Source organism: Lepus europaeus, chromosome 17 (assembly GCF_033115175.1).
Source record: "Lepus europaeus isolate LE1 chromosome 17, mLepTim1.pri, whole genome shotgun sequence".
Lineage (NCBI taxonomy): Eukaryota > Metazoa > Chordata > Mammalia > Lagomorpha > Leporidae > Lepus > Lepus europaeus.
Genome location: NC_084843.1, coordinates 12288816 through 12303138, shown reverse-complemented (window position 1 = coordinate 12303138; position 14323 = coordinate 12288816). Strand labels below are relative to the sequence as shown.

General features: G+C 44.4%; 1 protein-coding gene across 2 annotated transcripts in view; it reads right to left on the bottom strand.

Moving 5' to 3' along the window:
* RAB11FIP2 (RAB11 family interacting protein 2) overlaps positions 1–14323 on the bottom strand; it is a 43027-nt gene that overhangs the window by 4278 nt on the left and 24426 nt on the right. For both annotated transcript variants that reach the window (XM_062214163.1, XM_062214164.1), the window contains one exon: positions 5740–5785. In XM_062214163.1, the coding sequence (XP_062070147.1) occupies positions 5740–5785 (46 nt within the window). The remainder of the gene's footprint in view (positions 1–5739; positions 5786–14323) is intronic.

The following is a 14323-nucleotide window of genomic DNA, read 5'->3' as shown; positions in this document are numbered from 1 at the left end:
TCTTTGGCCACAACTATCCTGACAGTTCACAGACTGGCCAGCCGGTCTGTGGCAAGAACTAGGGTACATGCCCCAAAGCCTTGATTACAACTCTCAATTCTGAAACTGTTCACCCTGTTGACAATCTCCTGATATCAGAGACCAGCCATATTAATTCCACACTCAATTAAGAAATGAAATGTTCCATAAAAAAAAATGTAACTGAAATACATTAAAACTAGAAATTTTGAAGAATTAATTCAAATGAACTACAGGAAGTCACTGGAAACGATCCATTTGGACGTTAGTGTTCATGGAACTGTTTCCACTGCCCGTGGTTTAACGTCATGTCCTGGCCTTTTATTGAAGGTGGCCACAGAAACAGCCCAATCTGCTTCTCCAAACTGTAGTAAAATATCGAACACGTGGAATCAAATCAATGGGCGTCCTGACACAGAACCCACGGGAGTCCCTTTGTTGTAGAGCAGGCAGAGCCTTTTCTCCCCTAACTGCCCCACTTCCTCCTCCGAGTAGTAATACCCACCTAATTGATCTTGTTTCTTTTTTGCCCTGTTTATCAGAAAACTCAGGAGTTGAATTACAATCATGTTAAATACTATGGCTAGTATGTTTGCATTTTCTCTCATTTATTTACTTAGTTAGCCCTATTCTATTAATGAAAATTCAAAGTGTAAATCAAAAAATAAAAAGGCACACATTTAATACAAATGAATTTTGTATCACAAATTATAATACTAACATTAGTAATACTAATGTAATACCAAAAGCTAAGAAATAGTTTTCACAAATCAAGAATGGCCTTGTAACAGCAGTTTTCACTTGTGTAAAATTAAAATGCCCCCCAAAAAGTAACAATTTTTACACCTTTTTAAAAACAGTTATATTACTAAACAGGACAACTTAACACAACTGTCATTGCTTTGTTTCAAAATATTTCCATTTGACTTTAAGGAAAATCAACTCAATTATGCAGTTGCTTTTCCTTGCTCATAAGGCCCAAGAGTACTAAATCCATTCCCTGGAGAACAGGGAAGGAGGAACTGATAGACAGACATCTCTCCCTGCAACAGGAATAAAGTTCACCTTTCTCCGCTGTCAGCACCTACTTTTGCCTCTGCTCTGTGTCTAGGAGCTCCCACCAGGAGAGCCTCGCTCTTCACTCCTCCCTCCCCCAGTTCACCGTGGCTTTGGGGCACCAGAGAAACAGAAGCCAGAGCACAGATTTCAACTGGGTGCTTGGGTCACGGGAGCACACTCCCTTCTCCAAGAGAAACGACAAATATTTCAGGATTGAAAGGCTTCCCCCATTTCATAGGGCTCCGAGGCCTTGTGGAAAGGACACAGCTTGCACGCGGCCTCCAGAGCCTGCAGGCAGAAATGCTAAGCAGCGGGTCTGCTTATTCAACGAAGGAAGTAAGGTGCAAGGCACAGTGGCCAGGAAGGGGCAGTCGGTGGAGCAGCTAGAAAACAAGGCAGAGGGTAGGGAGCAGAGAGGCTGCAATGCCCCGGACTCCAACTAGACCACCAAGGATGCAGAACGCCATCATTAAGGATCTTTAAACTTCTTGCTATGGGAAACAGGAAGTCATTGAAGGTTTCTAACCAGAAGAATGACACGATTAAAGCTACGCTCTAGGAAAATTAAAGTGGCAACAGTGGGTCAGATCATTTGGAGGGGCTGCCATTAGTTATGGGCTACTGAAACAATGAAGACTAGAGTCAGTAAGAATGAATCAGGAGGATGTTAAACGGAAGTCAGTTTACAGTCTGTAAGAGACAACTGGCTTTATTTTGGCATTAGAAACTGGGAACAGATGTAACTTTGTAAGTTTATATTACTTTCCTCACTAAAAACATTTCAAATATTACTCTAAACCTTTAAAGGATGATTCTAGGATAAGTGTTGGATTTTTTTTTTCTTTTCTTCCCTTCAGATCAACTAATCTTTTCATAAGAGTAACTACACACAACACACATACAACATAGCTACCAGTTCATGTAACTGGTCAGAACAGTTGACAAATACATACACACCTACAAATTCAACGCCTCTCTTTCCTTTACTGACAAATGAGATTGCCAAGGTCCTCCTCAGCTCTAACATTTTCTGGTCACAGAGTGAAGTTTCTCAACTGTATTTTTAAAAGTAATAAAGTCTGGGGCTGGTGCTATGGCCTAGCGGGTTAAGCTGCCACCTGTAGTGCTGGTATCCCATACGGGCGCCGGTTCGAGACCTGGCTGCTCTACTTCCTGTCCAGCTCTCTGCTATGGCCTGGGAAAGCAGCAGAAGATGACCCAAGTCCTTGGGCTCCTGCACCTGTGTGGGAGACCCGGAGGAAGCTCCTGGCTCCTGGCTTCAGACTGGTGCAACTCTGGCCGTTGCGGCCAATAGGGGAGTGAACCATCGGATAGAAGACCTCTCTCTCTTGCTCTCTCTCTCTTTCTGCCTCTCCACTCTGTATAACTCTGACTTTCAAATAAATAAATTTTTTTAAAAAGTTAATAAAATCCAAGTAATGTGATTTTATTTTTCTAATGAAACATTTACATAAATGAGTTCTTATAAGAATTTTAAGGATTAATGAAATCAAACAAAATGAGATTTGCTGATTGGTTTATGCTTTGTCTCAATCTAGCAAAATAATAGCATCTGTTCAAGTCTCTCTAGTCTAAAATTATAAATACATGAACCAAATTCTTCAATTAAGTGATGAAATATTCTTTAAAAATCATTTGTATTGCTACAATTAACACTATACCAGTACTACCAACATAATTTATTTTAAATTTTTCTCTAAAGACACTGAAAATGAAAGGTACAAAAAATTTTATTTCAATCTGAGCAATCTAATGCTGTGATATAATTCAATCGAGCAACTGAATCTCTTGAAGTAATCAATTATCTCAGAATACTGTTCATCATTTTATAGCCATAATCTAGAGTAAACAAATATATCATTTGGCTGTTTTTTCCCCCTCACAATGATCTAATACTAATGAATAAGACAGATTTACTGGAAATATACTTTTAGTCTTTTCCATAAATTTTCCATTTGTGAAAATTTTACCCCAAATTTCAGTATCAAGTTTCTAGGCAAGAGAACATCTTAGAAACACATGTACTATAAACTATATTCTGGAAAAGAATATAAAATAATTAAAAGCAGTTTCATGCTTAGTTCCAGGTTTTATACCATACTTGAAACCCTCTGTTAAACCTTCTAAATTTAGGATTAAGATTCCTAAATTGACCAATATTCTAAATAAATATTAAATAATCTCTGTTAATATAACTCCAAATGAAATAATAAAAGATTAAATAAATACAAATACCTAATAGAAAACGAAAGCATTTTCTGGTTACAAAAATCACTTTCGCTTAAAAACTCTCAGGCCAAGACTAACTTTTCTGAAAGGTGCCTTTACTACTAGTTTTGTAAAATTAGCGACGTCTCTAAACTCGTAAAAACCGACTATAACCTACAATGAAACTGCTAAGTCCTCAGTACCTTTCCCCACAGTACTTCATGCACTCAACTCATGTTTTTAAGATGACCTCTTATTTGGAAATTTAATGTAAAATTTTCCTTCTCCTCCCCTTTTACAACCAATGCTTTCTCATTCCTACCCTACCTCCATTTAAGAGTCCACACAGATCCAAGACCGTGGGGACTGAGAGCATGGTGACGTACGTCTCCCTCACAGGAATTCTGAATGATACAGTGTGCACAGAACCTTGAGAATTACCAGCAGCCTCTCTTTACCCACAGACAAGTCTTTTAAACTAGGAAATGTATATTTTCTACAATACTTAAATTTAAACAAAAGCGAATTATCAGGACTCAAAATAACTGCAGATGTAAAGAAAGGTTGTCCTGGTAACCAAATATTGGTGGGGCAGTAACTGACAGGCCAGGCAGCGAGCGGGAGCGGGGAGAGGAGATGAAGGCTTGGCATTCTCGGATCATCTCATTATTGTTCTAATGAGGAACTCTGCTCTGGGAATATCATCTCAGCTACTTTCACATCTTTTGTCCGACTCCCTTCATCTCCCTTTCAGTTCTTAATTAGGCCTTAAAGAGCTCACACTGCCCTTTCAACTGGCTACTGCTCCTGTTTAAACACTGCGCTTCCACAGACAGGTGTTGGCACTCGCATGGAAGACACACAAACTTAATTACAAAAACCACGTCCAGGAGGGGAAAAAATAACACGGTGGATGGCGATTACTGGAGAACTTAATGTAAATTACTTCAAACATCTGATAATCTTCAACAGAAAAATTGTTCAAATACTTTTCCTCAATAACAATCAGAATGAAGATGAGCTTTCTCCTCTTAATTGTATCATGCAGTAAATTAACAACACCTAGTAATCCTTAAACTGTCATTTAGAATAGTTAGTATTCCAGAGAAAAATAATCACACATCAAGGGTTCTTTTATCACCTTTAAATCCTTTAACTAAAACAATTTTCACATTTTATTTCTTTAAAAGAATTCTAAGGATGCTTTTACAGCAATAAATTACAAGATTTGGAAAAGTACATTTACAAGCACATAGAAATTGTAATTAAGGTTATTTAATAAACAATAGCTACACATTAAATCGATTTTTTGATGTTGCACTTTGTTTGAGATTAAGTAGCGTCTGATAGAATTCATTTTACTACCTGATCAAAGGCTGACTCCATCTCTGCTGACATTTCTCGCCAGACTGCTGCATTATAAAGACTTGAGTATTTATGAAACATCAAAACTTACAAATCATTTACATAAAACAGCAAAAACACAGTCCAACGTCCCCTGCTTCTATGTTTTCTGCAATTTTAACGACAGACAACTGCATTTAGAATGGTTTATAAAATAAAGCCTGACCCCACTTTGGCTGGTTCTAGGCATATCACATCCTAGAAAAATTGTTATGTGATCACTTAAAAAAATTCTTATTATACATCTGGATCACACACATTCAGGACAGATGGCTAAAACTCAACCACCAGCCTCCTGGAATCAAAGCTCTGTTTCTGTTACTCGTGAGAATTTAGCTTTCTACTATGACCATTTGCCCGTATTTTTGTACAGTAACAATGCCCTAGGTTTAATAATATTTAGAACTGCAGACACAATGGAACTCAGAACAGACACCCAACACTGGACTTCAAACAACAATCAAATAAAGCTAGGAGCTGAAGAACCCTCCCAGAACCCAGGAGCTCTCTGGCTGGCTGCTGCCAATCCTCTGCCATAGCTGGTTTTGTTCTGACCAGCCAGACAGGTGTCCTCCGCTACTTCGGCTTTCCAGTACTTTCTGGTTAGCTGGGTCTCTGCCAGGATGTTTCCCCACCGCTGAAAGTTAACAAGCGGCTTTATTCTGTCTTCGAAATCCTTGTCCCAACAACCAAAAATGTTAGTTTTCTCCACGTGCTCTCTTTTCTTAACTATGCTGTTGATCTGCACTTACAGCTTTCACATTAATTTCAGGATACGTTGCAAACAAAATATGTATGTTCTAAACTGGCTTCAACTGTAGCTGTGTTTACTTGAGGTTTCACGGATCCTACACATAGAGCTACGTACAGACGTCACATTCTATTGTTTATTAAAGGCAAAACCTGAATCTCACCAAATTACCACGCTAAGCCCTTCTGAGGCACAGAGGGGAGGGAGGCACCTTCAGACACATGAGCCAGAGACGCCAGCTTGCTCTCCGGGAATTCTCCAGCCCCTCAGCAACTCACCGGGATTTTCCTGAGGTCTTCATCGCTTGTCGGATTCATATGAAAACTAATGAAACACAAAGATAAATGTTAAAGTGCGTCAAAGTCCTTGTGGGAAGAAACACAAAAACATCTTAATGAACACTGTGGCAAAAGTTTCTTAAAATCTTCAACTGCCCAAGTAAAATGTGATCCAAGATAGAGAAGGAAAACAGTATTCAACAATCTTAAAGCACCTAAAATTTTAAACTATGAAAAGAAAAACCCTTCAGCTCCCATTAGAACTGTACCTCTAACTATGTCATTTCTAAATTCTTTAAACATAAATATTTTACCCAGCAATGCAGTTTACAAAACTACTTCTGATAACGTATTACTCATTTTATATACTCACAACTCACCATAAACCTTCTGATAAAAAAACAATGGGAGAATTAATAAACTTGGGTTGGAAAAATTACAGAAGAAATGAGTTAAATCAACCTTTAAAATGCTACAGGTACAAGAAAAAATAATTGTCAAATATTGACCTATCAATGAAAATTATTTCAGAGTCGTAGGAACTATTTACATCACTAATGTGATTTCTAAGTAGCTAGTCTTCAAAATTTAAATACGGAAACAGACCAAAACAAGATTTCTCCCATGCAGAGAATAAAACACATCACAGCTGAATGCTGTAACCATTTTCTTCTTTGTAACATGTCCATTAGGAAGGCGACTGCAACCCCAAAGAAGCTGAACTTCAAAGCCATCTGATGAGTAAATATTTCATCAGCGTTGCCCAAGTTTAATTTTTACCCAGCACTTCAGAGTGCCAGCCGTAGAGCCAGCCGCTACTCAGCAGTACTGTCCCAACGGCCTTCCTTTCCCATACACACAGGAAGACTGCGGTGCACAACAGATTGGTTTTTCACTATCTGTACATTACTAGCATTGAAAAGTAAGTGGAATCCTTTTAAGAAACCCATTTTTAAAACTTGTCATTGTGTGACAAAAAGTCTGGCCACTGGATAGAACTCCTGGAAAATATTTACAGCGCCAGGAATGACAGGCACGTGTATCTAACCACCTCCGGTGCATTTCCCACGGAGCCAAGGCTTCGTCTGTCGTGCCCGAGACCTGCAGTACCAGCTTCCAGAACTGGCGCGGACCTGCTCTGGGTGGAGCTCCTGTGGAGAGACTCCGTATTCTGCTAGAGCTGGGAGACACAGAAGAGGCAAGCACGCTTCAAATACCTACACTGCATCACTTACACACTCTGTGCCTGACACGTCTTCCGCTATTCTGCATGGCCCTGGACCAGCGTCACAGAGCCAGCGGAGCGTCAAGAGCCTGGCGAGGGCACCTTAAAAGAAAACGGTGACAAAGGCGGACTCCAGGCTTTTGTAGAGTCCACCTCGGCCCGACAGCTGCTAACACATGTGGTTCCCATCCCCTGCAAGACAGGCAACATCAGGGTCCCGGGGGACTAGCCTCTCCCTGCCCCATTATCTCAGTGTGTTCTCTAATGGGTCAAGAAACACAATCTGCTGCATTTCACTCCACTGACTGCCACGCCCTCAAGGACAAAATGATTTACATTTGGGCCTGACAGTCTCCCAGGTGCTGGTGACAAGGGGTGAAGGACCCTGAGCTGAGCAGTGACTGCGAATCCTCGCTCTGCCGTGCTTGCTGCGAGGCCTTGCGCAAGTGAACCCTGATGGTGACTCGGTCCCCTCATCTGTAAAACAAGGGTGCCGACAGTGCCTCCCACCTACGACCACTGTGAAGATTGAGCGAGTTCACAGCATGCAAAACACAACCCAGTAACTAGAGAGAGAACACGTTCCAAAATTTATTTTACTTCATACATTATGTGCACAGCACTTAAGCTGTGTCACACACTATTCTCAGGCCTTCACAAACTTAACTCAATCTTCATGACCCTTAAGGGGTCCTATGGTCCCAGACCTTTGCATCTTTACTTTAAAAACAAGGAAATGAGTCCCAGACAGGTTAGCTAACCAGCAAGCAGTCACATGGCCAGCGAATGGTGAACCGTCCAGCTGGGACACACGGCCCCAGCCTCCTTCCCTGTGTAGAGACCCCCCTTCCTGAGCAGGGGCTGCACTGTGAGGCCGTGAACCTCAGCCAAGTCAGCATCGCTGCACTCACTTGTGGGCGGCAGGGGCACAGCACTCCTGGAAACCAGTTTCAGACCACAGAGAGAGAAGTGGTCTTCAGCCAGAGCAGTCAGTCCAAGGCCTCACCCACGGGAACAGCAGGACTAACTACACGAGGGACAGGTGTGGCAGACGGAGGAGGGGGTTCTGCAGATGGATGCCGGCGCCATGGGACACCAAAGACACTGGAACACCAGGCAGAGAGGGGCATGGCGGAGTCCTGGAGGGGTTCTGCCAAGGGCCGTAGATCCAAACCACTGAGCAATGGGCAGTTTTTGCCAATGTCCCCTTCTCTCAAAAACCATATGTAAATGTGTCACGTTTGGTGGCATAACCCATCCCCATTACATCCTTGAGCGCGTCTGATGTTATGACTGTATACATTTCAGTACGTCTCAGGAAGGAACTGAATTAAGACACAGAAATACTGGCACATTTACTGTTAAGGGTTGTCAAGCAACAGGCATTTAAGACAAGGATTTTAACAACAACAAAACAATCACAAAACTAACAATATGGAACTAGAATGAAGCTCAGTGACCACCTGACAACCGCTGAGAATGGTTCAGGAAGACAACCTTCACAAGGTCACAACTCCAAGGGGGAACAAAGGTGCCCGTGGTGCCTGAGTGACCTGGGACGGCTGCAGCCCACCACGGGGCAGAGCACAGTGAGCGTGCTCTGGGGAGGCCATTGTCTGAAACCTTCAGGCAGAACCCCTCTCTGGGGGTCTGCTTTCTATTCACACACGGACGTGTCAAACACAGGACAAACTCGGTCATTCACGGCTGCCTTTTCTGATCCGTCCTTTAGGGGGAAAAAAGAGCAAGCTGAACTGGGTTGAATTAGCCTGGCGCAGAATCAGATGTCTCTATTTCTCGACGTGTGGCACCCGTTTGTGATCTCTTTCTCTTTGGGCTGCCATCCTGTGTCTGACAAGATACTGAATAACACAATCTGACTGCTCGACGGAGCTGTCGACAGGTTAAGGAAAATGGTGTTTTTAATCAGGTATAAGACACACTCAGACATGCTCACACTGAAAAAGATGTCTATGTAAATTGAAATTCCAGAATTTAAAAAAAATTAATTTTAGAAATGAGGAGTTTAGAGAGAGAGAATTTCAAAGTAACTTTTAAACTACCAAACATATTTTAAATTATTATTTAAAAAAGATTTTAAACTGAAAACATGTTTTGCCCTTAACAGCCTTAACCTTAACTTTTTAAGCGGAAGCTCAAATATTTTTTACTTTATGGTATTTTCAAATTCTAAAAAATTTTCCAAGTAAACTCTAATTCTAAAACTTGACACAGTTTCTAAGTATTTCCAGGAATTATTGGTGTCTCTTCTATAATATCGCTCTTTAATTTGACTCAAAGTTGGAATAAATAATGTGTGAAGAAACAGGAAATAAGCGGATGAGAACCTGAAACTGTCCACCGATCCGTGCTGAGGACTGGCCTCCTGTATGCCTGCCTCGGCCAGAGAAAAACCCAATCCCTATACCGTGATGAAGCTGGTCACTACTGTTTTCTTCATCCTTTCCCTTCTCTTTTTAATACACACATACGTTATTTTGGAGCAAGAAAACCTAAAAAGAGAAAGACTATTCACAGTGAAAAAAATATGAAGGGTTTATAAAGATGGAAAGACCCATTCTAATAGAATGGTGTATTAAAACTGGCTCCCAGCGCTACTGAAAGACAATGCACACTGTGTACAACTCCTGCAGGATTTGAAACCTTTCTTTTTTTTTTTTTGACAGGCAGAGTGGACAGTGAGAGAGAGAGAGAGAGACAGAGACAGAAAGGTCTTCCTTTGCCGTTGGTTCACCCTCCACTGGCCACCGCAGCCGGCGAACTGCGGCCGGAGCACCACGCTGATCCGAAGCCAGGAGCCAGGTGCTTCCCCTGGTCTCCCATGGGGTGCAGGGCCCAAGCACTTGGGCCATCCTCCACTGCCCTCCCGGGCCACAGCAGAGAGCTGGCCTGGAAGAGGGGCAACCGGGACAGAATCCGGCGCCCCAACCGGGACTAGAACCCGGTGTGCCGGTGCCGCTAGGCGGAGGATTAGCTTATTGAGCCACGGCGCCAGCCTTGAAACCTTTCAATGAGAAATCATGGAGCAACACACAGAACTCTCATCTCCTTCCAAAACCCATTACTACCGAAACCATAAAGCAAAGTCCATTTTGGCCTACAACCTGACCTATTTTATATTTATAAGTGAATTCAAATGATCTGCCAAAGCCAGGCAGCATGCCACCTAGTGGGGAGGGGGAGGAGGAGGAAAGGGAGGCGAGGTGGGAGTCAGGTGCCCAAACACCAGCCGGTTTCTTGTTGTGTCAGAAAAGGGTGTGACTACCTACCACAGGAGAACACCCGACAGTGGTTATTTTCCAAGGAGAACATCTATTTGTCTACCTGTGTAACTGAGAGTGGGCTCCAGAGACCTCCGCTTCCCTGGGGTGACAGAGGCAGCTGGGAGGAGTGTATGCTAATCCTCCACCTGTGGCGCCGGCACCCCAGGTTCCAGTCCCGGTCGGGGCGCCAGATTCTGTCCCAGTTGCTCCTCTTCCAGGCCAGCTCTCTGCTGTGGTCCAGGAAGGCAGTGGAGGATGGCCCAAGTCCTTGGGCCCTGCACCCCATGGGAGACCAGGAGAAGCACCTGGCTCCTGGCTTCAGATCAGCGCGGTGCACCGGCCGTAGCAACCATTTGCGGGGTGAACCAACGGAAGGAAGACCCTTCTCTCTTAGTAACTCTGCCTGTCCAAAAAAAAAAAAAAAAAAAAACTGCAACACCTGTCAAGAGTCTGAAAAAAGGACGCCCATTTCTGGTTGGTGGCAGAGCGCTCACACGGGTCCTCACAGCAGCTGGTATTTTCTGGACTTTCCCTGTGGCACCAGAGACCTCAGACCTTCACACACTCACCTCACCCTAATCCTAGTAACAGTCCTGGGAGTGCCTGTTGGAGTCAGCTCCATCTCCAGAGGAAATGAGCAGAGCTGTCAGGCAGCTTACCCAAAGCAACACGCATTACACAGCGAGTCAGGAGGCAGAGAGAGGCCCACGCAGGGCTCCTCCACAGAGGTGCCCACTGTGGGCTCAGAGGCGGCAGCTCTCACGGAGTCCCATGCAATTTCCCAAGGCTTCTTCCATCCAAAAATGACTCAGAAAGACTTCAACACTGGCAGTCTTAAGGAGACAGAACAATGGCTGGGAAGCAACAGGACTGGAATAACTGCGCTCTTCCCCACCTGCCCCTCGCTAGGCTCACGTCTGCAGAGTGAACCACCTGGGCTCCCTTGCCCACTGGTGCCACCGGGAGGCCTCGGCAAGACCAGAGCACCCAGAGGGCAGCCGGGGGCGTCTGTAACGCTGTTCCCAGTCCCCAGGCTGCCTGCTCAGGGCCTCCCTGCTGGTCTGTGCCTCCACACGCAGCTGCCCTGTGCTGCACTAGCCCTTCCTGATGCCCCTACCTGGACCGCTCCCTCACTCACCCGCCTTCTCCATTAAGCTGTTCTGGACACGTCACTTGTATCCTGCTGGAACTCTCTCAGCTGACCCAAGAACACACAGGAGCACCAGCAACCACTCACTTCATAATGTAAATGCTTAACGACACATGTCTGTTCTATTTCTGTTATTAGACAGCAAAAAGAACCAAAGAAAAACAATGCATTACAACTACTGACACGACTCCCCACGCTTCCCTTTCCCTTCCAGTCCTGGCTGATGTTCCAGAACTACTGACTTTTAACATTATTTCTTCTTCTTCTTCAGTCTTCTCCTTTGTAAAGGACAACACACTGCTAGTAAGAGGAAACTCCTGGCCTTCCTGTAACAACACTTTTCTCATCTGGGGAGCTGGACAACTTTATGTTCAAAATTACTGTCAATTTAAGATTTTATTTTTAAAGCCTTATTGCACCTGCATTTTTGCAATGGTATTACTTAATGTGTCTTGCATTTGAGTAATGCCACCTTGTATTTACATACTGCCTTACAATTTTTACACATGTTTTACCCAGAGTTTCTCTGAACAGGGTTCCAAAGGAATAGTAATCAATAAGGTAGGGTACAGTTACATACAATCAAAATCGCACCCTGATTCTTCCAGTCCCTCACTCCCACAGCACCCTGCTGTACAGAGCCCACTGTCATTGCAGCTGTCACTGAACCCACCTGTATTTACTCACATCTTCACCAAAGCATACTGACAGTCCATTCATAACCCCTTGGATATTCTACCACTTTCATTTTCCCAATCTCTAAACCCTCCCAAGCAACCCTGGCCAACTCTGTGACTTTTACTCACTTGCCTTCTATATGCTCAAACACATCTCCCACCACCAACACTCACGGCGACTTCGATGAAAATCACCAACAAGTGATCTCAGCTAAGGCAACAGCCGGTCTCCTGAACCTCTCAGCTCCCTCTGGACTCTCTTCTGTGATGTCTGGTGGCAGAGGTTTGCACCTAAGTCTCTAACTACTTCTTTTCCTTGTCATCTTCCTCTTTTCAACCCTAGGTGAGAAATACTGGATATTTGTTAAGGTTGTTTTCAGACCTTTTTGTCTCTCTCTTTTTTTTTTTTTTTTTTTTTGACAGGCAGAGTGGACAGTGAGAGAGAGACAGAGAGAAAGGTCTTCCTTTGCCGTTGGTTCACCCTCCAATGGCCGCTGCAGCCAGCGCACCGCGCCGATCTGAAGCCAAGAGCCAGGTGCCTCCCCTGGTCTCCCATGCGGGTGCAGGGCCCAAGGACTTGGGCCATCCTCCACTGTACTCCCGGGCCATAGCAGAGAGCTGGACCGGAAGAGGGGCAACCGGGACTAGAACCCGGTGTGCTGGCGCCACAGGCAGAGGATTAGCCTATTGAGCTGCGGGGCAACTGCCTCTTTTGTCTCTTTTTAAAGATTTATTTATTATTCAAAGGCAGCATTACAGAGAGAGGGAGAGATAGAGGTCTTCCACCTCCTAATTTGCTCCTCAAATGGCTCCAACAGCTGGGGCTGGGCCAGGTAGAAGCCAGGAGCCTGGAACTCATCTGGGTCTCCCACATGGGTGGCAGGGGCCTAAGCACTTGGGCCATCTGCTGCTTTCCCAGGCACATCAGCAGGGAACTGGATCGGAAGTGGCACAGCCAAGACTTCCACCCTCAAACCAGCATTCATAAGGGATGCTGGCGTCGCAGGTGGCAGCTTAACCTGCTATGACACAATGCTGGCCCCTAGACCTTTTTCTACTTTACCTTATTTCATATTCTCCCATAATCACCACTAGATAGTTGGATGACTAACACCTTTCAACCACAATCTCTTTATCCAATATTATGTTTATAAATGTCTGGTGAAAAGAGATTGAAAATATTACCTGTGCCTCAAAATTAAGATCCCAAAGCAGCCCCATCTGGTCTTGCAGGTCAGCTCAGTCTGGTTCTCCTCCTCCCAGCACACTGTCTCCCGGGTACACCAGGTGAAGCCCAGAGACAGCCTGCACTCCAGCTTGCAGTGTGAGGGCTCAGAAACATGGGGCCAGGTCAGGATGCAGACCTGGGAACCCTTGGAACTCCCTCACTACTCATTTGCAACGCTACCATTCTGATCACAGATCTGCCGCTCCCCACCTACCCACTGTCTCAGCCCCTGGAGGCTCTGCACACGCTGGCCAGTGCCTGGCTGGATATGGCGCCCTCAAGCTCACGTCCAGCCTCAGTTAAATGTCGAAACAATTCTGGCCTCTAACTTCCCCTGAAAAATGATGAAATTTGTTAGTCTGGCTTTTAAAGCCCATTAGATTTTCCACAATTTCTCTTTCCAGACTCACTGCCCAGCACCTAGTACTCAACTGCTCTAATTTCATATACACTTTTCTTAATTTAAGAAATACAAACACCATTATCTATTTCAAAGAATGAGGATTAAGAGGGGATTGACACTGTGGCAAAAAATGTCCTACATGCAGGACCTCAGTGGGTGAGACCCCAGTGGAAAGAAGTGGTCATCAAAGAAGGATGTACTTTGCTCTGAGAGGAGGAGAGAACTTCCACTTTGCTTATGGTCTTGTTTAACTACTGACAGAGTTTGTGGATTCAAAAGACTTTCAGAGCCTAGGCATGTCAAGAGCCTTGGGTGACCACTGATGTCACACGTAAGAGCGTTAATTGTTAAATTAACAACAGGAGTCACTGTGCACTAACTTCCCATGCAGGACCTCTGTCCTCAAAGAGTTGCATTATGAGAGTTAACAGTAAAACTTGTTTTCAAAGATCTATTCCAGGCCGGCACTGTGGCTCAACAGGCTAATCCTCCGCCTTGCGGCGCCAGCACACCAGGTTCTAGTCCCAGTCGGGGCACCAGATTCTGTCCTGGTTGCCCCTCTTCCAGGCCAGCTCTCTGCTGTGGCCAGGGAGTGCAGTGGAGGATGGCTCAAGTGC